This window comes from Meleagris gallopavo, chromosome 9 (genome assembly GCF_000146605.3).
Source record: "Meleagris gallopavo isolate NT-WF06-2002-E0010 breed Aviagen turkey brand Nicholas breeding stock chromosome 9, Turkey_5.1, whole genome shotgun sequence".
In the NCBI taxonomy this organism is placed as follows: Eukaryota; Metazoa; Chordata; class Aves; order Galliformes; family Phasianidae; genus Meleagris; species Meleagris gallopavo.
The window spans coordinates 18416917-18441960 of record NC_015019.2 but is presented as its reverse complement, the minus strand read 5'-3'; the positions used below and the strand labels follow the sequence as shown (position 1 = coordinate 18441960).

Below are 25044 nucleotides of genomic sequence, written 5' to 3'. Positions count from 1 at the left end.
TGTGTGGCTGCAGCTGGCGGCTCCGAGCGGCGTTGCGGCGTGAGATCGGTGATGGCTCCTTGCTGCGCTGTCTCCGTCCTGCTGCCTTCTTTCTCGCCAGCAGAGGTCCAGCTCGCACTGCGCTTAATACAGAAATGAAAAGCACGCGACGTGATGCTGCGGGTTTAGAAGTAAATTATCTGCTGCACCGGATCGCCAAGTTCACTGTAGAACGCAGTTGCTTGCACAGAGCGCTGAGGACAAAAAGCAGCCTTTCCAATGCTTTTCATCGCTATCTCTTAGCACCTTTTGTTAACCCAATCTCTGAAATAATCAGAAGCTATTAAATAAGACATAATTTTTGAGGTGACGGCCCAGAAGACGTATGCTCTTGTCCTTTCATCAGCCCTGTGTGTCTGATGAGCAGCTCAATAAAGCAGCAGATGACCAGCAGATGGATGGATTGTTCTGCTGGTGGGACGTGAACTCGCTGCTCTGCTCGTGTTTCACTTAAATACAGCTGTCTAGACCTGGCACTGAAGTTGTAATCCAGCTTTATGATGGTCTTTGGAGAAACAAATGAATTCCAAAACAATTCGGTAGCATGTAACAAAGTTCTTTCTAGTATAAAATAATATTACAATGTCATTTCGGTTGAGCTCCAGTAGCAACAAGTAGCAGAAAGGAGCTTACAGGCTGTTCGGTGCTCTGCAGTTTGCACCGTGTGCTGTGTAGTTGCGTCACTGCCTGGCTGTACGAAGTACAGAGCACACGAGAGAAGATATTTTGGTTTAAAATACTATGAGACACAACCTCCAAACCCTAGACTTGCATAACTTTATTTGCAGAAGTGTTATCTTTTCACGGAAATTATTTTATTTATGCCTTCAAGGTGCAACATGTTTATCAGCGCAATTCTAATATGAGGTTTGAAGGGTTCTTAAGGCAGGGTGTTTCTTTCCAGGGAGAAGAATTTCGTTTGTCACTTATTAGTGCCTGCTAATGCCTTCCCTTCCCCAAAGATTCTAAATAAATGGTTGGTAATTACGTTGAATAGAACCTAATGACCTTCTCAGGATTGCTTTTGGACACTGATGCTCTGTTTCTGTGCAGCACCTTGCAGCATGTACAGCATGAAACACAGGATGCAGACTTAGGAGAAGGGCACTAAGTAACTCCTCTATTAGCTCGATCTTGGCTGCTGCCTTAAGAAAGGTCAAGGTGCGGCCTGGTCTTATCTACTGATGTCAGAGAGCTGTTTTAGAATCCAGTGTGCACCTCTTCCAGTGTGCACCTCTTCCATGATTTGCTCCTGGGTGCTCAGTTTCTAGCACCTTGCAACCTGTTTTTGTAGCAGTATCACCATGGAACACCTGGTTGGGGAGCAGGAGAGGATCATGAATAATATTACTTTGTTGCAAATAAATTGAATTGTAAAGATTAGTCTCACAGACAAGTGTCAAGAGTTGGGCCCAGTTTGCTTTTTATTTCGTTAGCATTTACCACAGCATATTCCTATATAAGGGTAGGATGAGATGACAGTACTCCCCAGATTCTGGCTCACCACACCTACCTGCACGTCAGTTGGTTCATGCCATTGAGCATTAGTGGAGGAAAAGGAGGGCAGATTTTAGTCAATGTAGGTTCCTTTCTCATTTCTTGTAGCACCTGCCACAGGGATCTGCTTAGTACATGGATCCAGAGGAGACAAAAATCTTTTTACTACTTGACTGGGCAGGGTAAACCAACTCCCAAAACCTCATCCTTGCAGGTTAGAGTTGGGATTACCTATATTTGCTCTCATTCTATTACTGTCATCTGACATCCCTGAGCATTTTGTCCAGTTTGGCTGCAGGCCTCTAGCAGGTATCACTTGTTCAGATGTTATCAGTTTGGATTTCCTTTCTCACACTACCTTTAGTACTGGTTTTTGGCTGGGATATGCACACCAGGCCTAGAACTGGAGCAGCTGGGAAACTTAGGAGCAGGCCCTTCAGGCTGGGGCAGTGTGCCTGCCAGGACTTAGGGAGGTCATCTTTTACAACAGCCCAGACTGAGTACACGTCAGCATTTATTTGTACATTTATAACTAGACAGAAATGGAGATGTGTTAATAGGAATAGCAAAAGAGCTGCTATTTTCACAGTAATAGAAAGTTACAAAGTAGAAGTTACAAAGAGCAGTTTGCTGACTACTTTTCAAGTTCTGGTTCCGAAAGACTGCTTGTTTATTTGTCTGTTTTTGCGAAGGGAGAAATTTGTTCATCTTTTTGTAAAAACTAACGTGGACAAGACAAATACTGCCCTTAGTAGACGGAACCATCTTAGAACAATGTCAGCTAAGGGGGAGGGGAAAGTCTGGTAGTAATTGATGTGGAAGATGGAAACCACAGCCACACCCCTGAAACATTTGATGCTTGGGTCAGCACCTGAAAGTCTTTATGCATATCTGGGGCTGAGAACTACATAGTTTTTCACAGTTGTTCCAGGAAAAAAAACCACAACACTTATTTCAAGACATTTTTCTTCAATATTAGTGACATCTCCAAATCCACAAACAATGCATAAATGAATCACTGTACTTCCTTTATAGCAGAGTTATTGGTACAGGCAAAGGAGGAATTCCAGAATTGCTTCCCTGTTCATACTGCAATTATTTTTGATCTGGAAGTAGGAAATCAAAAAGCAGAGGGAAGCACCTGTTCAGGCAGAATAGTACTAGAACTGAACCCTGATGTTTCTTCTTGTGCTGGGGAGGGAAACTCATTTGGAGTTACTGGTGTGGAAGAATTCTGGTGCACTGTATGACTGAAGCTCAGAAATAACTTCTGGTGCTAAGAACACTGGGTAAACTAAGCTCTATGCCCAAGCAAGCAACCACGGTTAAACTTAGAATACAGAGTCCATTCCATATACTGAATGCTCGAGGCAGTGTGCTCTGCTAGCATGGAGGAGATAGAACATGGATGAACGACACTCATCTTCATCATAAATATTTTGGAGAAATCTCCCCTTCTGCCCTTACCTTTTCCAACACCAACGCTGGCATAAATGGAAAATTTCCTAATTCTCACTCTAAAGCGATAGAGCTACAATGTGCTCACAGCTCAGATATAGCAGTACACTTCATGTGCTGCAATGAAGACTATGTGAGCATACCTAAGAAAAAGTGAATGGACTAACCAGGCCCTTGGCTGATACAGAAACACAGAACCAGTTCTTGCAGTGTCAGGTGTCTGCAAGCTGTTGTGTCTCTCCAGTTCCAGTGGGCATTTGTGCAAGGAGGGAGGCAGGAGCACAGAAACTCACTGCTAAAACTCGTCTGGGTCTGTTTAGCCTTGAGAAAAGATGACTGAGAGGGGACCTGATCCAGGTTTATAAATATCTGAGGTGTGGCGGCCATAGTGGTGAGGCCAGTCTCTTTCAGTGGTACGTGGAGACAGGACGAGGGGAAACGGACATCAGCTGCAGCATAGGAAGTTTCGCACGAATGTGCGTAAGAACTTCTTCACGGTGAGGGTGACGGAGCACTGGAACAGGCTGCCCAGGGAGGTTGTGGAGTCTCCTTCTCTGGAGATATTCAAGTCTCGCCTGGACGCCTACCTGTGCAACCTGGTGTAGGGAACCTGCTTTGGCAGGGGGGTTGGTCTCGATGATCTCTAGAGGTCCCTTCCAACCCCTACAATTCTGTGATTCTGTGATTCTGTGATTCTGTTAGCAACACACACAGCACAGTGCTGGCTCTCACCCTTACATTCTGTGCAATCTGAACTCTCAGTGTCTCCTCAGTATCTTTATCCACTCTAAGGATGTGTATTATTTCATGTCTATAGGCAGATACAGGCAGAAATAGCCATACTCGTGGGATATGGAAAACAAACCGACACTTTCTATGACTTCTACAATAGCTTATGCCAATATAACAGAATCTAACAAGACCAATGATAGTTTTGATCTTCAAAGGAGTTTTTTATTAGTTTCAGTTTTACATTAGGGAACAATAAAAAACCCACATACATGATGTACAATACATAGCTTGTGTTGTTCCCTGGTTTTAAAGTCGTCAAGGTTCAGGCTGTAGAACAGAATTCACTGCTCTTAAAATTAAAGCAGGCACATACAGTACTACTATCTTGATGCAGTATTAGTGCAGACTCATTTGGGCAAAAGCAATGGTAGGAGCACCACCTGCCATTAGAATACTGCATGTACCAGTGGAATACTGATATGGAACTGTAATGTTCTGCCCTTCTGTCCCTACAGCGTTGGTTCAAAGAGACATTACTGGAAAACCATACTTAGTTCAGCAGTTCCCTCCTTGGTATCAAAAGTTAGTGGAAGTATATAGCTAAAGAAACTCCTCACAAAGTGAAATAAATCCAATACGCATTTTGCATAGTTAAATTTATGCCAGGAAAACCGTGGGTCTCTGGAATTTTTTTTTCTTGAGCCTTTGAACTTTTGCTTAGAGCTGAAGTCACTCAGATCGCTGCCATTCAGTGTTCAGAACACCCAGCCATTCCAGATACTTTGCTTACTTTGGTTACTTTCTGTAACATTTCGTAACCTTTCATTCCTCCTACAGTAATACACTGTTCCAGACACCCACTGCCTCCCTTTGGCTACTCCTGTTTATTTTCTTCAGCTTCTCCCTCGCCTTCAGCCACTTACACTCTCATGTTACTCTTTTCAACATCTCTGGGCTCTTTCTCATCCTCACCCACTCTAATTTCTTCTCTGATAAAGAGAAAATACCACGTTCTTGTTACACTCAACTGCCATTATTATTTGGAATATTGCTTCTAAATCCTTTATAAGCATTTACCTCTAAGGTCCTGATTCTTTCCATATTTACAGGTGGTTGTAAACTCAATAATTCAGTGGTTTTACATGCAAAGTGAACACTGAAAATCCAATCCACTGACTTGAATCAGCTCAAAAGAAAAGGACTAGCAGAAGGAAGCAGAATGAGAGATTAAAATCTTAATGCAGTAGCACAGGTTCCTTCTCTTAAGCTTTATTTCTTGGTGTGGAGCTAAACATTTTCACACAGTATCCTCTTACTGTCACACTTTGCTGTTACAGTAATATTAAACAAGTTTGATGGCATTTTGCTTCTTTAGCCCCTTGGCACAGGATGGCCTGAATTTCCATTGTTCTCTGCTAAATCCTTTTAAACAAGTGCCTAGCACCAAGAAGATCTGCCCCTTTCCTGTTGGCACCACCGTGGGAGGAGGGGAGTAATTCATATGCCTGCCATGTAATGCGGAGGCTGTTGTGATAAGCACAGTTCAAAAAATACTGTCGAGCAGCCTGGGTCACTGATTGCTTACGGCAAGAGCAGTTTTGCAAGCAAGTTTTGCACACCCACTGGGTAGGAAATGAAAGGTGTTCTTTCTTTACAGTTTCTTAGACTTTTTATTGGAGGTAAAAGCAAGTAAATTGTATTTCTGATTGATTGTAATTTTTTTTCTTTTCCCTGTAACTTTCATCTTTGCTTCTGTTCTTTTGCTGTTGTTTGTTTTTGGTAAAAGTTGATCAAAACAAACGCAGTGCTCAGTAGCAAAGAGCCAGGTAAAAAATATGGCCCTGGCACAGACACCAGGTAGGAATATCAGAGACAGAGACCTGCTTCATGCAGCTTTGCCCACCACTCGGATTTTAAGTCTGTACACAAGCAGATTACTTGCCTGCATTTAAGTTTACTTTAAGTATGTAACTGCACGTACACTCTAGCATGGCTTAGGCTTCTCTAAGGTAAAACTCTGCAGAGGAAAATACTTCATAAAAACCACAATACATTTTGAGATAAGCTAGTGCTCATGGAAAGTGCTAGGTTAACAACTTTGGAAAGTGCAGTCTTCCGCATAACCAAAGAACACCGACAAGCAGTGGTGCAGGCATCCGATCTGCCTGCAGCAGCACAAGCGCCACTGCGGGCAAGGGCCGAGGACTCCCTGCTTTGATTCCGTGCTGCAGTTTTGTACAAGGATAGCAGTTCTGGAGCTGATGGCCGCAGTCTGAGCACCAGTCAGTCACAAACGACTGCTAACACTGCCTTAGCTTGACACGCTGTAAAAAAATGGCTACCAGTTTTAACAACTTTATTTCTCCCCTTAGTAAATTGTGTATCATCATCCTTGAGGTAGACAACCAGAGATACTCCAATACGCTTTCCCCGCACCTTTCAGTATCACATATTTCAAGTATAAAGCGCCTACTTCCACACACTGTAGCTATCAATTCCACTTTTGCCTACAGCGTCATCCATACTGTGTCATGTCTTGAATAAGCTCTTTTGTGTTACATTTGATGCTTTACATTCTCAAAGCATATCCGAAAATGAGCTAAATGATGACTGCATCAAACCCTACGATTTAATCACAGAACTGCAGTCTGTGTAGTTTGATGGCCAAGTTACATGCCCCTGAGAACAAAGTTTATGCAGAAACACTGGCACTGATAACACTAGTGGATGCAGCTTTATTTTGATGCAATTAGCATAGAAAGCACCTGAAATTATTTATATTTTCTATTTATAATAGATTAACTCTTTGGATATTTTCATAGCTATATTCAGAATACATTTGTTAATATCCATTTTGGGAAAGATTATATTTACATACAAATACATGAAGACTTGTTGCTAAAAGAGCAAGCAAGAAAGAAAAGATGGTGCCTAATCCTGCGGCTTATGTACACAGGTAGTGCTTTAAATCAACTCACACGAGTGTGGGTCCCTTGGTTGAGTAAAAGTTCCAAGTTCTGCTCTGTACTGCATATATGATTAAGACAAACTTCTATTTAGGCTGTTTTTACAAGTACGTTCTACAGTAACTGTGTCTATTGGCTCAGGCTTCCAGCCCTGAGAGAAACACAAAGTCTGTTCCCTGCCTTTTGTAAGATCTGCCACGTAGGGCACGTGGCTGCAGGCAGCTGCCTTTACAGCACTGCAGGAAAAAACACCCGTTCTCTGCCACAGGACACGACCCCTCTGCACCCTGAACTGCATCAGGCCTTCATGAAGATCTGCTCTTTCACTCATGGTGAGACTCAGACAAGCAAGTCCTCATGAAATAATAATGACTTGCTTAAAATACATAACAAGCTAAAAAACAATTCAAAACAGATTCCAATTTGCCATCCAACCTGTGTTTTTGTATCTATGTAGAGATGTTGCGTCTAAGAAAGAGAGATGATAACATTAGATTATCTGTAATAAAAGAAACTGTGCACTCACCAGAGTACAGGAGCTTGTTATATTGGATACATTCTTCATTAAGCTTGCTCTCTCCTAACACTATGAATACAGTCTTTGCTTGTGACACGTTTGAGAAGACGAGCTAAATGTGTTTACAAGATTTTGACAGGAAAATAGAACTCTTTCCAAACTGCAAGAATATGAATTTTGATAATAATGACAAGATTTTTGTTGATAAAAAGTGCAAATTCATACATATTACCTCCAAGCATTTTACACAGCTAGCTACAGGGAACTTCAAAGCATCCTTCATTCTGATGCGATTTACCAGTTGAATAGTACATTTTGACCAAGAGTCATAAAGTAAATTTGACTGCTGCCTCCTGATTGTACAGATGCAAAGAACACCTAGAAAGAGGGGGGAAAAAAAGGTAGGTTACTGCCAGATTACATTTACAACAATGTTTTTACCCATACAGGAAATCTGAGAGAGCACCAGAGTCTCAAGTATAAGGATATAGAAATCACAACTCAAGTTTGATTCCATGAGGACCTTTTAAAAATGAAACGGGGCTTGTGCTACAGCCAGCATACATATATGGTATATTTCTACTTGGAAAATCACAAGAACACAGATTAAAACAATCTAAGCAATTTGGGGGACTAGTTTTTCTGAACAGGTTTCAGATAGTATTTATCAAGCACTGTAATACCATATGCAAGAAATGCTACTTGATTATCCGTACATACTCTAGTGCCTGCAGTACTGGAGAGTGTTTTGTGGTTTTGTTTTGTTGGTGTGTGTTAGTCAGTTTGGAGCCTGATGGCTGCTCTGCATGGTATGCCATTTCAGCAGCACAGGAGGGGCATCCTGTCTTTGGGCATTACCAGTGCTGGCTCCCTGCCTGCCCGCTGCACTTGCTTTGTCCACGTCTGCACAGTTTAAACTGTCTGTATTTGCTATCACCTTCAAAATCAGTGAAAACTATGTGGAAAGCAGGGCTGTGTCCATGTGTGGAATATCCGCAGTGACTGCTTTGTGGGCTCACATGTCCACGTGTGCTAAGGTAAGAAATAACTGATGTAAATATACAGTTAAAATATTAAATGGTCTTAGTCTTATAGTTGAGAATTACTTGGTTTTGTTTCAATCAACACACTGCAGGCATCTCTGTACCTTGTCGTTTCTTTCACATAGAAATTTTAGCTTCTGCGCTTTCTTGTGCATAAATACTCCTTCCAGATTCCCTGTTTCCACAGAGCGCAGTTCAATCGCCTTCTCTCCCCAGCCCATGACCTGATTAGATTGAAGGTAAGCTATAAGAAGAAAAGAAACGGATTTGGTAAGTTAAAAAATGCCAACAATATACTTGCTTGTTACTATTTGTAATTTCTAATTCCTACATACTGTTTCTAATCCCATCTGAGAATTTTTTACAGAACAGAACCCCAAACACAGCTACAGTCACTCATGAGAGCTCAATCTACAGCTGGAACACAGCACTAGCTTCAAAAAAGGGATTCGTGCACAAAGACTTTGCTGATATGTTTTGAAGGGCCAAATCCTAGCTTACAATGCAGAGCTTGAAAGGAGACTAGCAGCGGTGCTGTAAAGCCGGAGCTGCTGAGGGTGCAGCAAGGCAAGCCTCTCCCTGGAGATGCTGGCACATTTGTGTTTGAAAAGCAATTTCGGACAGAATTTTGAAGTTTTCTAATGGTAAGTCCTTTTTTTTTTAATTATTTTTTCCTTTTCTGTAATTCTATTTCTTAGTATTTCTGATGTCTCCACTCTAGCTGTGCTATTGCCCTTTGTTTTAACTCCTCTATAGAAAGAGTGAGCACAGTGCTCCAGGTAACCAAAGGAAGATTCCATCCCCTCCTCTTCAGTTCAGTCAAGAGGCCGGAACCTTCCTTTCTTTTTCCTACAAACTTTTTTTTTGTACTGCAGATTTGAGAAATGAGTGCTACGGGCTGTGAAAATTAGCTATTTAACAGCTATTCAATTATCTTTCTGTACCCATCCATGAGGAAGTTAGGTATGTATTCGGTATGTACATGTGAACTACTGAGTTTGAGGTAGTCTGAAACCTAAATACTTTAGAATCTGAGACTACAGAATCACAAAATCACAGAATGACCAGGGTTGGAAGGGACCTCAAGGATCACAAAGCTCCAACCCCCTACCACAGGCAGGGCCACCAACCTCCACATTTCATACCAGCCCAGGCTGCCCAGGGCCCCATCCAACCTGGCCTTGAACACCTCTAGGGATGGATGGGGGCATCCACAGGCTCTCTGGGCAGCTGTTCCACACCTCACCACTCTCACAGTACAGAACTTCCCCCTGACATCCAACCTAAATCTTCCCACCCTCAACTTCAAACCATTTCCCCTTGTCCTGCTGTTATCTCCCCTTTCAAAGAGTTGATTCCCCTCCTGTTTGTAGGCTCCCTTTAGGTACTGAAGGCTGCAATGAGGTCACCCTGCAACCTTCTTTTCTCCAGGCTGAACAAGCCCAGCTCCCTCAGCCTGTCTTTGTAGGGGAGGTGCTCCAGTCCCCTCATCATCTTTGTGGCTCTACTCTCCAACAGCTCCCTACAGGCATAAGGTGCCTTTATTTGGTGCCTTTTAGCTATTGTCTTCCCATCATTTGCTTTTGAAGATACTGCACATAACACAAGAAGATACTCTAGCATTGTGGAAGCATACTGTGTTATTCCCTTTGAATCTGGCAGTTAGATGAGAAATCAGGAGGGCACTGAAGGAGTTAACAACACAGATTTCAAATTAGGCACCGTTTCAATGGAAGACCTCTGACTATTGTTATGTATTGGCTTCCACGGTACAAAACACATTATTTATGCTCTAGATAGCCAACGCTCAGAAATTATTTTTGCTCAGCTATGAATTGTTTTCTTATTAGTCTGAGATTTGTGGCACTCTGAAATGGTCTAGATGGAATGTGTGCAACTGACTGGTTTTTTAGCTTCAGTGGGTAGTGCCTGCCTGTCCTACATTTTTAATGCAAGCAATGTCTGTTTCTTAAAGCCTTGCAATAAGGTAGGCTTAGACCATAAAAGTAAAGATGATACAATATAATACATCTGCTGTTTTTTGCAACCACTGACACTGTGTTAACATTTTCAAACTTAGCTTTTAAATACAGCAGACACACACAGAGTTTGGCTATGATTCTGGAGGGTGGGACATTAAGGGAGGTGTAAATAACTGTATATATCTAATTGTCTATGTACAATATACAGCGTGAAGATATTCCGTGGCTACACAGTTTAGTATGTACATCCAACGTCAAAGGCCTAATCCACTCGTAAACCTCCTTCTTATCTTTTCTACTTTGTGAGATCTGCACTCAAGTTGTCAGTACCCTGTGTCTGTATCAGCTGTATCAACGCCCTTGGCAGATGTCAATTTGATATCATCCTTACAGCTCTCAGTAACGGCTTAGTCAGGCTATGCTACAACCTCGAGGTCATCCGATAGAAGGCCTTGGATGACTGGGTCACTCATTCCTATGGCAGAATCAAGAAGATTTTTTCTCATTTGAAGACATATAGGCCAACAGAAAGACCTCACTATACCATTTGTGGGGTTGTCCACACATAAGGGTTAGTGTATACATGGAAATTAACTTGGAGGGTAGCAGATTGTGAATTCAAAGTTCAGTGCTGAGTCTTGATATTCTTCCCACGTGAGAGCACTTACCCTAAAACACAAGTGTGTCACGTGGAATCAATTGCCAGCAGATTAGATACTCAGACTAAAGTCTACTTATTCCAGAACAAAAGCTCCTATCCTATAAGCAAGTTTGGAATAGTTATTTTGAGTCCACTTCCACCTCAACAAGCTCTGTATCAAAATATTCCCTGCTTCCAGCTGTTAAAACTGAAGTATGTTTATATTACAGTGCAAGACTGTACTGGTTTCCAGCAATCCTGGGCAGAGTGAACTGCTCGTGTCCTTTGGGTAGCTCGGCAGAAAAGGCGTGCACCAGTTCAGACCAGTGTGCCAACACTGCTTAAACTTCCGGAGCAATGTCACAGTCTCCCCTGCCTCACTCATGTTACCATGTATGCCAAAGACCAGCAGTTGTGCCCGAGCTGTGGTTCTTGTTACAACATCTATACCAGCATTACTCCCTGGAGATCAAAGAATGTACACCATAAACTCAGTTTAGGGAAGTGGGATCAAAATCAGTCTCTTAACATCATGAAAGCATTAAGATTGCTCTAAAACTGGGGCGAGACCACCTACTTGGTGCTTCCTGTTTACACTGTGTGTTAAGCATTAGGCTGAGGAGAGCCCCCGCTCATGGAAGTGACTGCTTCAAGGGGAAATGGTTGAGGGAGGCAGAAAAGGTGAGAGAAATAACTGAGCCATATTGAAGCCATTAGCTGCTATGAAGTGCCGCTGACGTGAGCTAACGATCTCATGCTCTCACATCAGTAGCACGGGCAGTCTGAGAAGTGCCCTTGGTATCACAGAGCCAGCCCAAGCACTGCTAGAACCTTACTTCCCTTCTTTAGCTTTTCATTTTTGTTTTTTTCCCTTCAAAAATCCCTCTTCTGATCTAATGCACTAAATGTGACTCACTGCCCTAAGCAGTTATTACCAATTTATCTGTGTACAAGAGCAAAATCAGGCCAGCTTTTAGCAAAATAACAGAAAGTCAGGATTTCCTGGTTAGTGTTACAGAAATAGGGCAGGAAAGAACCTGATGCACCTTCTCTTCCATTCGTCTCTGCACCACACTGGTATCACTTCTGATAGTTGTTTGTCTCACCTGACCTTAAAAACCTCTGGTGATGGAGACTCCTAAAATTCCCCAGGTAACTGATTCCAAATAAGCCAAGAAGTTTGAAATGAACAAACTGAATATGAATTAAATGACTCTGACCCATTTTGGTATGACTACATCATTATATCACTTTCCATTTTATGGAGTACAATGATATACTGGATTCGTTTTTGGAGAGAGTCAGCATATGCATATGTGAAATTCAGTGCAAAAAAACCTTTCTGAACTTTGCTTTTCTACATATGTTAGAGAAAATTGCTTCAGGCAAGTATGCAGCTGGGCATGAACTTTTAAAAGCAGTATGGCCAGTGACTTTGCTGACAGTGAAAGATAGCAGCTATTACAGACCATACAGATCTTAAAACCGAGTCCTTCTTTACTTCTAATGAGTCATTCTTTGACCTTCAGTCAAACCCCATGTGCTCTATGAAATCGGGACTTCTGTTAAGTGCTTCCTCTTAGGGAAAAGCCACAAATGTGGGCAGGGTGAAGGGCTGCTTGTTTGTGTGCTGTTTGCTGGAAAAGCTGGGCAGGAGATCTGAGCAACAAAAATCACTCAGCCAGAAGCAGGTATTTTCTGAGCATGAGTTGGACAGCAAGTATTTCAACATCTGCTAAGGATAATTGATAGAGCACTGATACAGTAATACAACCACCATTTGGTAGCACAGTTTCTCCACATAAAGTCCTTCTTGCTTTTAATAGTACCCAGCAAAGGAAATCAGAACTTGTATTGGTTCCCCACTCTTTTGGAGTGGGTTTTGTGCCAGCCCTCCAAGACGTGCTGTAAATAATTCATTATTCACACAAAAGGGCAGAAGGTGCTCCCAAATCTTATTAACTTGATGTTTCTTAAACCCTTTTTAAATCTTGTTTTATAGAAAGAAAACACAACAGCTCTATTTGTATTTAGCCCTACATATATGAAATGTCTTTCAGATTAAAGGTGGATAGAGTACTTATACAATTTTAATTTCCCAATGGATTTGAGTTTCCTATCTCCAATTTCTTATTAACAGATAGGTCATAGAGGTCCCAATTGGAAGATTGTGAGACAACTATATTTAGTTTCCCTGCCCTAAACCTCTCAGTTATAATATGGGTTTTTTATTTAGCTATTTAGTAGTCAAGATACACTTAGCCAAGTACAGACATTTTAGTTCAAAATAATTAAACTAAGAACTGGACAAGGAGCCATCCGTTTACTCAGCTCTCCTAACCTTACCATCATAAACCCTGCATTGAACTCACCCTCTCCTATCTCAGTAGGATGTTTTATTGCACCCATCCTATCTACCTGTCCCCATACGGGATGCCTTCCCCTCTGCTGGTGGCTGTCTCCTCCAACAGTTCACGTGCAAGACTGCTAATACGGTAAAATTCATCAGACAGGGTGCTCCCTCCAGAAATGTTTGCTCCAACCACTCTCTGTAGGACTGCCCCAGAATACTGTACCGTAAGTGTCTGGGTGATTTTGTACTGATGGCTTTCTGTGCAGATGATTATCGTAGTGATAGAAGACAAATGGCTGCATGAAAGTGTGTAGAGTGCCCAAATAGCACTCTTTCTCTTACGATGCAACCAAATCTTGAGAGACTGAGAACATCATACTAGGCAGATGCGGACAGAACTCAGAGTAATGAGCTGGCATAGAGGATCACATGCTCAGCTGGCCCAAAGTGGTGACGCTTCACTTCAAGGCATGGAGGTTTCTACTGAAGTGGAGGCAGCGTGACTCCCAGGCACAAAAATGCTCGACAAACCTGTCTCACATCTCTGTGAGTTTGATGATTCAGTACTTCCAGCAGCACAAGGGACTTAAGCTCCCTATGGTCCGCTGCTGAGGCATTCCTGCAGATCGTCCAGCTGAAGGGAGAAAGCTCTGAGGGCAGCCGGGGCCCAGTGTCACAAAGTGCAGATTTCTAACTAGGAGTCATGAATATATGCACCTATTGTTGCAACATCTCTCTTTATAGAGCAGGATGTAAAAAAGCCCTTTGTTCCTTATGTATCATCTTTGAAAAGCTTTGGCTAATTATCTAGTAACAGTGACCAGCTTGATACTTCTATTAAGGCTTAATGAAGTATTTCCCAAAATGAAATTCATCTGTCATTCTTCAATGCAGCTTTCAGTTATGTTCAGTACTTCTCTTTAGAACTCTTCCTCCCCTCCCTGAGTAATTGTTCTTTGATTATTTCTTATGGGATGTCTAATATTAATTCGGAGTGGGTGTAAAATACAATTTATACATACGACTATTAGATATTAATATGAAAAACAGCGAATTCACTTGATAGATTTCAGTTATGCCCCGCAGCTCCAGATATGGGCTGAAAAGCAGAAAAAGGCAAATCTGGAGGAAGGAAATACTGTACAGTTAGCTTATGACTTCATACCTCATTACTGGAAGTGAAGCAGTTTTGGTGCTGAGTTTTATTCTAACAGTGCAAAAACAACGAGTTCTCTTGTAGCAGCCTGCGTTCCAGTGGTTGCTTTCATGCTCCCACTGCTGTTGAAAGCTCTCCACAAATGACAGACCTTGTATTTACTCAAGGGTGTTACTCTACTGATTGTAACGGGCTTTTCCTAAAACTACCCAGCTAGAGAATTGGAAGGAGAAAAGTGAACATTCTTGATGTTTCACTATAGCATCCAGTTCCTGGCAAGCTAATAATTTGCTTTTGAACAGTCTAAATGTCTTGGGCTTTATTGTTTGTTTGTATGTTTGTTTTAAAATACAGGAGAACTGGAGCGAGCCAGAAAATAAATTAAAAGCAACAAATAATAAAAACAAAAATCTGCTCGTGTTGTTCTTGTTTTTCCTCACACTGATAAGGGGAAGCCCTCTGGGGAAAGTGAAGCAAACAGCTGTCCTGGCTGCAAGTACAGTGAGAACCTCCTCCTCCAGAGTCACTGGAAATTGAGAGATTGAGAATCTCTTAGAAATACCCTGTGATAAAATCAAAGGGCCATTTGACAGCTGTTACAAACCTTTTCAATAACCCACCTTCCTACAGTTGTGAATTTTTACATGAAGTGCTACGGGCTGGGACACGAGCCCCTTTCTGTGTCTGATTCACATAACTTGTGGTAGGCTGCACCCTCAGCAAAGCTTGGCTGCATAGCACAGGTATGATGCAATAAACAGTATGACAAGAGTACAAACTCTGTGATCCAAACGAGAAGACCCTACTGCAGTCACTGGCTGTCTCAGCAAACATACCTAAATCTCTTTACTCTTCAGATACCTGGTTTACTCAGAAGTTGCTTTATGTGCATATAACCACTTCGCTATAGACAGAACCTCATAAAGAAGTCAGGTTTCATGCAGCAGAATCTTACACTTAATAAAGTGCTGTTTTTCATACGTACCTACAGATGCTGGCATTTCTCCCCACTGCAAAACTGTTTCCTTTGTGAAATGCCCATATATATCAATGTAGATGCCTTCATCTTCGTAGGCGAGCAGAAGTTCCATTCCACTGGTATTCGGGAGGATGATAATGGCATGTGGGCGAATAGTTCCCTGGATCTAGGATCATATGTTACTGTGATTGATATCAGAAAACAGACTGCAGTTTTAGGGATTACATCAATCTAACGTGCTTGGCAGAGCGATAAAAAGAACTAGTTCGTGGAAAGTGAAAGAGACCTGTTTTCAGAAAAGCTGTACAATTTGCTGGTTAGCCTCTGAAATGGGTTTTCTCCTCTCCTCCCTCCTTCAGATACTACAGATTGCAAACAGATCAGTGTTGAATATTTACTTTATATTTACCAGTATTAATTGGCTTCAAGAAGTCATAGAGCCTCTGAGACACAATAATACTTTTTCATTCACAAAATACCTGCATCATATAAATAGAAGAAAGGTAAAATAAATTTGAATTCAGTTATTTCAGAAGATGGAGGGAGGACAAAAGCTTCCACATTGCAGGAAATCAGTGCTTTCACTTTCCATGCTACTCCCCTATCTCCAAAAAACCTGTAAATATAACAATATTTACATCAAGCTGAAAAGCTACCTGGACCTTTCAAACACAAGCTGCTCTACATCCTTCACTTCCAACATTCTTCACTACCAATAGTTCCTTCTTTAAATGCTGTTCAGCATACGTATTCTGCATGCCACAAGAAACAGTGCGTGTCACTCACACCAAGTATTTTAACAGCTGTTGGATGCACCAGGGTCCCAGGTGAGAAAACAAATGGCTAAGCATACAGCTATGAAGGTGGGGGTTTATGAAAGCATTTTTGAAAGAAAACAAGGAGAGCCTTAAAACCAATAAGAAAGCAACTCTGTTCTTTAAAGCACTACTCAAAACAGGATGTTAATTACATAGAAAATTAAACCACTGCAATGATTGTTTTTTTTAATAGGAAGCAAACAACTGGAGTTCCAACATCATTTTCACAAGCCAGCAACACAAAGATCTGTTTTTCTGCAAGCACATACATTTACACATGCCGTAAGGGCACAAAGAACAGTAAAGAAGCACTGAAGCTGTACTTGCCAAACTGAACACACTCAGGCCAACCACTTGACTCCGTGCCTCCGCAACAACTATCCGTAACACTAGAATGGGTATCCAGAGTCGCAGAGCAATTTTAATGCGTTGCCTTGGTACTCGCATGAGCGATCGGAGCAGGTAAGAGATGGAGAAAGAGGTGGGGAACCAGGAAAAGAGGCTACCAGAAAGCAAGAGTATCTGCAGTCAGCCTGCTGAAGTCTGGTCTGCTGCCACCACAAAGCTCCGTGAGAAAATTATCCACTCTACAAGATGCTCTTTGAAATAATAAAACACTGAAAAAGTTAGAGCTACGGTAGTAGCAGATTTATTTCAGGTCTAAAATTCTAAAGGGAAAATATATTTTTAGTACATGCTAATTTCTGGATGAAGAGCACACAGGAAGGGAGCCGTTCTTAAAGCTGCCCCACATATTCAGGACGTTCACCTGGGAAATCTCTCTCCTCACGTACATAATTACACCTGCAGCCTGTTGAAAAGCTGAAGCCTCTAAGAAGCTTCGTTTTTTTCTTTGCCTTTCATATCTTGGGCAATTACACTGATGATCTTTCTGACAAGTCATTATTCACCTCACTTAGCAACCAACTTGCAGGGTGGCATGCAGGCCTCATGCTTGGATTTATAAACTGATGTGAATTTTCCGTGGTTGCACAGCTAAGAAAGCTTCTAATTGTTGAACTAAATAAACCAGCTAACAAGACAAATAAGCCCCTTAAAAACCAAAAAGCACAAGCTTGTAGCAGGTGATTCAGCAAACTGTTCTGAACAGCCAGAAGAGTTACTTTTTAAACTAAGAGAACTTGATAAACAATAATCTTCAAAGATAGATAGCGGCCATCAGGAACACAGGTGTGACTGGACTGGAACCATCACCTGGCAGGGCGATGGAGTGAGCAAGTGGCTTGCCCGGAAGGTGTGGGTTTTGGTTTGCTTTGAAAACCCTGGGCTGGGGGTTGTGTGTGGAATAAAAGGGTCCAAAGCACTGGCTGCAACACACAGATCTGGAGTGACATCTCCTCAAACCTCTTGAGTTGCTGGAGGTCTTACTGCCCCAGGATACAAGTAGGCAGTGGCACCCATTAGCTATCACTCTGCCCATACAGAGCACTGTTGACTTCAGGGAGGTTTTCAAGCAAGCACAGGAGTTCCCTGGCTGGGAGTCTCCCATTAGGCTGGAGCCATGGAAACCTGCTAGCTTTCTGGATTTAATCCCCATGTTTCTGTGGCTTTTGAGACCCAAACCATTGAAATGAACTATCTAGAACGGCTAAAAAATAACAAAAAAACAACAAACCAACAAACAAAACCCAAACCAGCACTAACTTTATACCCCACAGCCCCACTTTCAATTCTACAGAGGAATTACTTGAAGTTGGGTTTTAGCAGTCAACATCATCTAAGCAAACAGGTACACCATGCAGTAGGTGCACATAAACTTTCATGCCTACTTCTGCTTGAAAATTTGAATGAGAAAATCCTGGATTCTTTGGATGAAAGGAACAATTTCATGAACAACTAACCAGCAAGAAAATCAGCAAATTTATTTTGTCTGGAAGCTGAATTTCTGCAAAGTCATGACTGAAAAGCAAACCACATCTTGCATGCTGAGCTCAAATTGGTAATCATGTAAAATGAATGCATGTTTGCTCATGGTGAGGAAATGCATGGGTGCACCTGTATACCCATGTAATTTACTTGCACCTGGCTCCTCTACCTACAGGTACTCTTTTGTGCACAGGTAACATGCTGGTAGTGGGTCAAGATTTAAATACATTGCAATAGTCTTTTTAAACAGGCCAAATTTCAGCTTGTTTCAGTGATAATGTAATCAGTTGTTATGAAGACAGAAAAGAACACTGGCAGACTGTGTAAGTCACCTAATTCGTGGAGATATTATTTTGTCTTCGCATGCTTTAAAGAAGTCTGAAATTTCCAGGATCAACTGATTAAAAATAGTAGTGTCCACACAACAGGCTTTCTGAAATTAAACCATTAAAATAGATATTCAAAATCTAAGAAAAGCCCTTTAACAGAACTTCACTATTATGAAAGCACATGAAAAGTTGATTTCTATGCCTGGTATACAGGAATTATTCTCTTACCCTGTGTTTTGAAATACAGCACACCACTTAACCAGATTATCAACAATATAGAGCCCAAAGCGCAGAGGCATTTATGTAATTTCTTGGGGTATCTTACATGTGTTGGAAGGTAGAGGTCATACACAGATCCAGAGTCCACATCAATAGCGTGAAAGCCTACTAGAGAGCCATAGATCACTTTTAATCTTTGTCCATTTTCAACAGTCAGGTCAACTGACAGCGGTTTGTGATGAAGTGAGGTAAAGGACTGGAAGAAGAAAAAACACAAGAAAGCTTTTTGTTACAGATTAACATACATAATCTTAAGAATTTTCAGAACTGAAAAGTCTCCTATTTTTCCTACATTAACATGTTATATTTAAGGAGTTAAGTAAGGATCATCCATTGAGTAGCAAAGAGAGTTGGATAGTTCACTTGTGTTTTGAAAGAATCCTATTCTAGGATTCTAGAAATGGACTAGGCAAAAATCAGGCTAAGTGCTGTTTTTGTTAAATTTCCTCCTCCTCTGAGGGAAATAAGCATCAGCTTTGTGAATTCAAATGAACATCTTGGCACAGCACTGAAATGAGATGTTCACGTCTAACAGAATCATGACTGTGACAGTTCTATGCCTGCCATCTCCAATGTATGTCAAATGAGCTGTATTTTCTTTAAAAGAACATCCATTTTATCTTTAAATGTTATACAAAGCAACAAAAAGCAAAGAGGAGATGAGAGACGGTGGTACATCTGAACCAAAGTGAAGTTTCACTTACCTTAAAAGCCATGAATTTGTGATAAGGCTTCGGAGCCCAAGCATAAACCTCCACTGAGCTTTTCAAAGCAATTACAAGGAATTTGATTCTCTCATATTTTACTGTAATACAAGAAGAACAATTCCTTAGGTATCAGACAGACTCTCAAATCAAAGACCATCTCATTAAATGAAAAAATTTCAACGGACTATTGGTAAAGGTAGACATTATTCACCAAGGGAAACCAATGGATTCTGGACACTGGTATTTAATATCAGCAGTGAAATTCCCTGACTGCACACTTGTACTTCATTTACTCTTAGTAAAGCCAGATGACTCTCAGAACCATAGAATGCCCTGGGTTGAAAAGGACCACAATGCTCATCCAGTTCCAACCCCCTGCTGTGTGCAGGTTGCCAACCAGCAGCCCAGGCTGCCCAGAGCCACATCCAGCCTGGCCTTGAATGCCTGCAGGGATGGGGCATCCACAGCCTCCTTGGGCAACCTTTTCCAGTGCATCACCATCCTCTGTGTGAAAAACTTCCTCCTAATATCTAACCTAAACCTCCCCTGTGTCAGTTTAAAACCATTCCTCTTGTCCTATCACCATCCACCCTCACAAACAGTGAAATTGTAATTTGTAAATTGTATTTACATATTGCTTCCCATATACGTATTTATCTCACTAGCCAGAAAGAAAAGGTATTGACCCTACAGCAAAGTCAAATTTATCTTCCAAATGTGAGCCCACACTGATGTTGCTGGTTGTGACTAAACTACTTGTGGAGGAACAATGACTGCGGGTGAATGATTCTGTTACACTCTGCAGGCTACACTTTCATTTCACTGTTCTTGTATGGGGCTAAATCCATGTGCTAGTGTGGGTGAACGACTCTCACGCTTCTGAGATGAGTGAGCCTTTACGAGAAATGAGTAATTCTTCCTAGTTGGTTAAGCTCATGTTGGGCCCATCAAGAATAAACAAAGAATCATGCATTGAAAATTAAGGTATCCTTCACTCTGCTAGAGGCAAGTGTTCGGTCTGCTAGGGTATTGTAATGCATTCTTCATGTTGCATTCAGTGTCTGGGTGGCAGTGATTTATAGGAGATGGAGGTGTTACACTCGTGAGCTAAGGTGCGTTGCTGCTTGCAGCAGGAGCAATTCACACCGACCCAACCGTAGAGCAGAAGTGTTAAGCATAAGGATGAGAAAGGGAAAACCAAAAACAAATGAACAAAACACACCAACACACAAAACAACCCAACCTTTCCTTTCTCTAGCAGGACAAATGGCTGAAAAAGCAAATGTGAACGTTCAAGAAGGTCCACCAACAGGTAAACGACAGCGCCTGTGTCAAAGCAGTGACACTGGCTTGTCACATGTGAACAGAAGCTCTCAAATGTTTGCCTAATTTTAGAATAACTATTTTTTTCTTTAAAACACACCAAACCCAAAAATGAGCAACTGAAGTGGAACATGTGGTGTTCAGCTCTAACCACAAAGGAAACAACACATCTGTTGCATATTCTTTCTTGGATTTAACCCTTACCATTTTAATGTGATGTAAAAGCAAAGAAATGTCAAGCAAAGCATTTATGAGAATCAACCACCTCACTGTCCCCTGCACTTCTTTGTATCATTTATCTTTGATTTTGAATAAAAACACCACTTTCATATACTACATATCAAAGCAAAAACTTGTGCTATACATTACACCCTCTCACACAGTTAAATGATAGAAACAATCATAAAACGGATGGTTCATCTCCAAGAATGAACTGTTCGAAAGACAAATAAAAGCAAGACAGTATTTCAACTGCTGTAGCACCATTTCCAGTGGTTAAGTTTAAGCAATGGTATATTTAGTCATTTAAGAACTAGACACGAGGTCTGGGACATCCAATCTCATCTGTCTATGGACACTGTACAAATACAATTTACTAGCAGTTTATTGCTTCAGTTTTCTAGCAGCTACTCAGGGCCAAGAGAGAAGCAGATGCACAGAAGCAGAAAACATCAGTCTAATTAAAGTCTTAAATAACTACAGTATTTCTAAACCATGGGCTGAGCTGAACAGTGCTGGTATTCCCTTCTTCCAGCTTTCACAGGACACAGCCACAACACCATATGCAAGGAGAGATGTGATATGGACTGACAGGGAGCAAAGCATCTGCCATGTAAAACAAGAAGGTTTAAAAGAAGTCAGCCCAATGCAATTTTGAAACACAGCTGAAGAAAAACACCAGTGGCATGGGATGCAAAGGGATGATTAAGCAGCTTTCCAAGGAGAGAACGAAAATTGACCTTACCAACTTTGTAGTGTACACAGCCTTCCAGGTCACCCACAGACACCCAGCCTTGTCGCTTCTCCACCTCCGGATCATTGCGCAAAATCTTATTTCTCAGCCATGACAGGTAATAGACTCTCAACTTATTCTTCTTCCCTGGGGTTTGAAAATAAACACATAAAATGAATTAAGACATAACAATTCACTGAGGCACTGAACCTCCTCCACATTAAAAAAAGAACAAACAAAGCACCTGGAGTTTTGTGACCCTGAGTACAGCAGATTTTCGTGCCTTGCCATGGTGAGAGAAGAGCCCAGCAGAACAAAAGAAAAGCCTGGTGTCAGCAGGATCCTGGGTTTTTGGCCCTCGGGAGCAAACTGGTACACAAGTAATGTGACAGCATTTGGCACATGTGCACCTGTGACTCACGCTTCATGTAAGATTTTAATATCTGACTAAAATCCTTCCCCCAGGCCAAAGAAGAGGTCTCTGTAGATGCATGTATTATCAGAGATAATCACATTGCCTGGCACTGGCTCTCTGATGTGAAGGAAGGAATACAGATATGACATACTGTGGGTATTTTGAATCAGTAACAATATTCTAATTAACTGACAATCTTCTTTACAGGTAACTATTTTCTTTTGGATGCCTTTCAGGGTGAGAATTACTTTGTCATCTTTTATCTCAGTCCTTCTATTGCTTTGGTTTGTAAGTAAGATCAACAGCAGTGTGGGATCACAGGTTAGTCTAGAGAACCACGTCACAAGTCACTGAAATGGCAAAGCAGAACAAATAGCTCTCACCATCACCTACTGCACCGAGCCTGGACTGTAGAAAAGTGGCAGCCATCCCCTGTTGGACTTCTGGCTTTGTTTTGTACTCTTTTAAGGCTGCTCTCAACTGGAGGCAATAAAGGCCTAGGTACTTTGCAGGGCTAAGTCCAAGCTCTTCACAGCTGAAGAGCACACACAGGCTGAAGGTGCGACTCCCTTTACTGTTAGCAATGCTTTCACAGTATCTACCACTCTTCTGTTACTGTTCACACATTGCACTGGTCACAGAATGAGGTTATTGAATTATATTCTGACAGAATCACACTTAGATGTTCGCAAACATGTGAAAGGACTAACAAACTATAGCTTGTTGAGAACAGTTCATTTTAAGAAGATGAAACACTGCATAACCTCCCAGAAACCATTTTACACATTAAACAGGTAATGAAATATCCCAGAGTCTCATGTGAATCTGAAAAGAGAATGTAAGTGTTAAAAATTCAAGAGAGTTTTCCTATTAACAAGAATAACTATCTTGTGATTTTCCATAAGAGGAAATTCCTCAACCTAGTTTATAACCCAGTTCTTCTCTAATTGCTTCCAACCCCAACGCAGGTCAGATACTTTTAGACACTGAACTAACCTGATATAGTAATTAGCACATTGAGTCCTTCCAGAACATCCATTTGCTGGAATCTTCTCCTTGTAATTAGTGAATAAACTCTTCCTTGCCCACTTCTGTCCAGAAGCCACAATCCGTTTTCTGTTCCCACCAGTAGATTTACTCCTGTTGATACAGAAAAAAATACTGCCTAGATCACCTAATGATTCAGAAACCAAGTGTTAACTGTTTTTTAGAATTGACTTTTAGTTAGTCCTCTTAATGGTAGCTAATATTTCTCCCTTGCTCTGTGAATGACCTCCTAGAAAAATGAAAGGAAAAAAAACCAGTCTCACCATTACGATTTTTACCCAGTTGAACATTTACATGCCCGTGTTACCTGAAGCATGAGCAGTTCCAGCGAAATCAATACTGATTTAAAAATAAATAATAATACCACTGAAATCAATACTGATTTAAAAATAAATAATAATATATTAAAAAAATACAAATCAACTGAACTTCTCAGCGCTGTAAGAGAGTCTAGCACCACTCTGTTGCCAACACAGGAGATCTAACTAAAGGATCTAAGGATTTCTTCCAATTTCAAAAATTACACAATCCTTCTTTCCCCCAAATACAAATTGCAGGAGGAGGGCTAGACTTGTTGGAAGAAAGATGAGCAGAATATCTGTTTGAAAATTGTTTTTTGCAAGAATGTTTTCGTATGCTTAATTAAAGGAATGAATCTATCTGAAAATTCAATTGCTCTCAGGGAAGCGAAGGCTCCAGTGGGTTGCTAACATCAGAGGATGCACCCTGTACAACTGCTTCACATGACAGCCACCTTTCCTAATCAGCAGGTTCTAAAGAAATGACATCCATTTCCTGCTGTAGCAAGCAAGCTTCTCTACTGGCTATGCTTTGATGAGTACTGGTACTCTTCAACCTTAATGTACAGTCATTTACGGACCACGTTACATAAATCTGTTCCTAATTTAAAATGTTGGACTCCTGCAAACCTACGCTATGCAAAACTCGTGAAGCTATGAACTCGAAATCTACATTTCTGCTGGATAATGTTTCACCTACTTCATTTTCCATTCTGGAGTCAAAGTGATGATGAGTGAAAGTCTGGGTGAGACCTATAGAATGCATCTGTTCTTCACAGGTAGACAGATGGCTGAAACAACTTGAGAGCTTAGCAACAGGGAGAATGGGACTAGGTCAATAGTTGCTGAAAAATGATCTGACTACACTGATCTTGGTTTTGTGCCACGTGATGTTGGCCCTGTAAAAATGAACATTTAGCAAGGTTCTAAGTCCTGACTGTGGAAACCAGTGAAGTCAGGTTTTTGGGAAGGCTGATGCCAGACCTAGTCTGTGGTGGCTAAAATTTGGAGAGAAAAGTTCTTGGAATCCCTGGTTTGGATAACTTCCACTGGTCAGGTTGCATGATTAGCTGTACTGACATGCAGATAAGACAGCATCGTGAGCCTTTTTGCTTCACGCTCCCAAAACATTTGCAACTTTTGGCTCTTTCAGCAAGCACACTTTCAGTTTGGTGCTTGATCAAAACATTTTCTCATTCATGCACAAAATCCCTTGCAACTGAAACTCATCTGTTTGCCATCTCCCATCAGGAAGGCAGTACCATGTGAGTGATGCAGGCATGTTCTCAGTGAGCTGCACAGTGAAATCTAACAGGCATATAACTCCAGCCACTCCTGCTGCTGCCTTCCCTCTATACACATGCCCAAGCACTTCTGAGCTTACCCCACAAAGCAGCACAAAGGACCTCTGAGTTGAATTTCTTCTTGTATTTACGAATTTCTGGACTGTCGCTCTGTGGGCGGATATTTGTTGGGTTAACATTGACAACAGAACCCTTCCTTGCATTTTCTCTCCTGACAGGCTCGGGTTTTGCACTAGACGCTGGAAAAGAAGACATGTGGAATCATAAAAAACGCAAATGTTTGGCTACATCTCACATTTGACCAGTTAATGGCAGAATGAAG

At 41.4% G+C, this 25044-nt stretch overlaps 1 protein-coding gene across 2 annotated transcripts in view; it reads right to left on the bottom strand.

The window, feature by feature from the left end:
• Nucleotides 1-3923: 3923 nt before the first annotated feature.
• Nucleotides 3924-25044, bottom strand: part of NRK (Nik related kinase) — a 65156-nt gene continuing 44035 nt past the window's right edge. For both annotated transcript variants that reach the window (XM_019618340.1, XM_010715514.3), the window contains 8 exons: nt 24803-24961; nt 23069-23212; nt 21670-21804; nt 19380-19480; nt 18722-18871; nt 15369-15528; nt 8357-8496; nt 3924-7587 (listed from right to left, as the gene is read on the bottom strand). In XM_019618340.1, coding sequence (XP_019473885.1) covers nt 7504-7587; nt 8357-8496; nt 15369-15528; nt 18722-18871; nt 19380-19480; nt 21670-21804; nt 23069-23212; nt 24803-24961 — 1073 coding nt within the window. In that variant the 3' untranslated portion in view covers nt 3924-7503. The remainder of the gene's footprint in view (nt 7588-8356; nt 8497-15368; nt 15529-18721; nt 18872-19379; nt 19481-21669; nt 21805-23068; nt 23213-24802; nt 24962-25044) is intronic.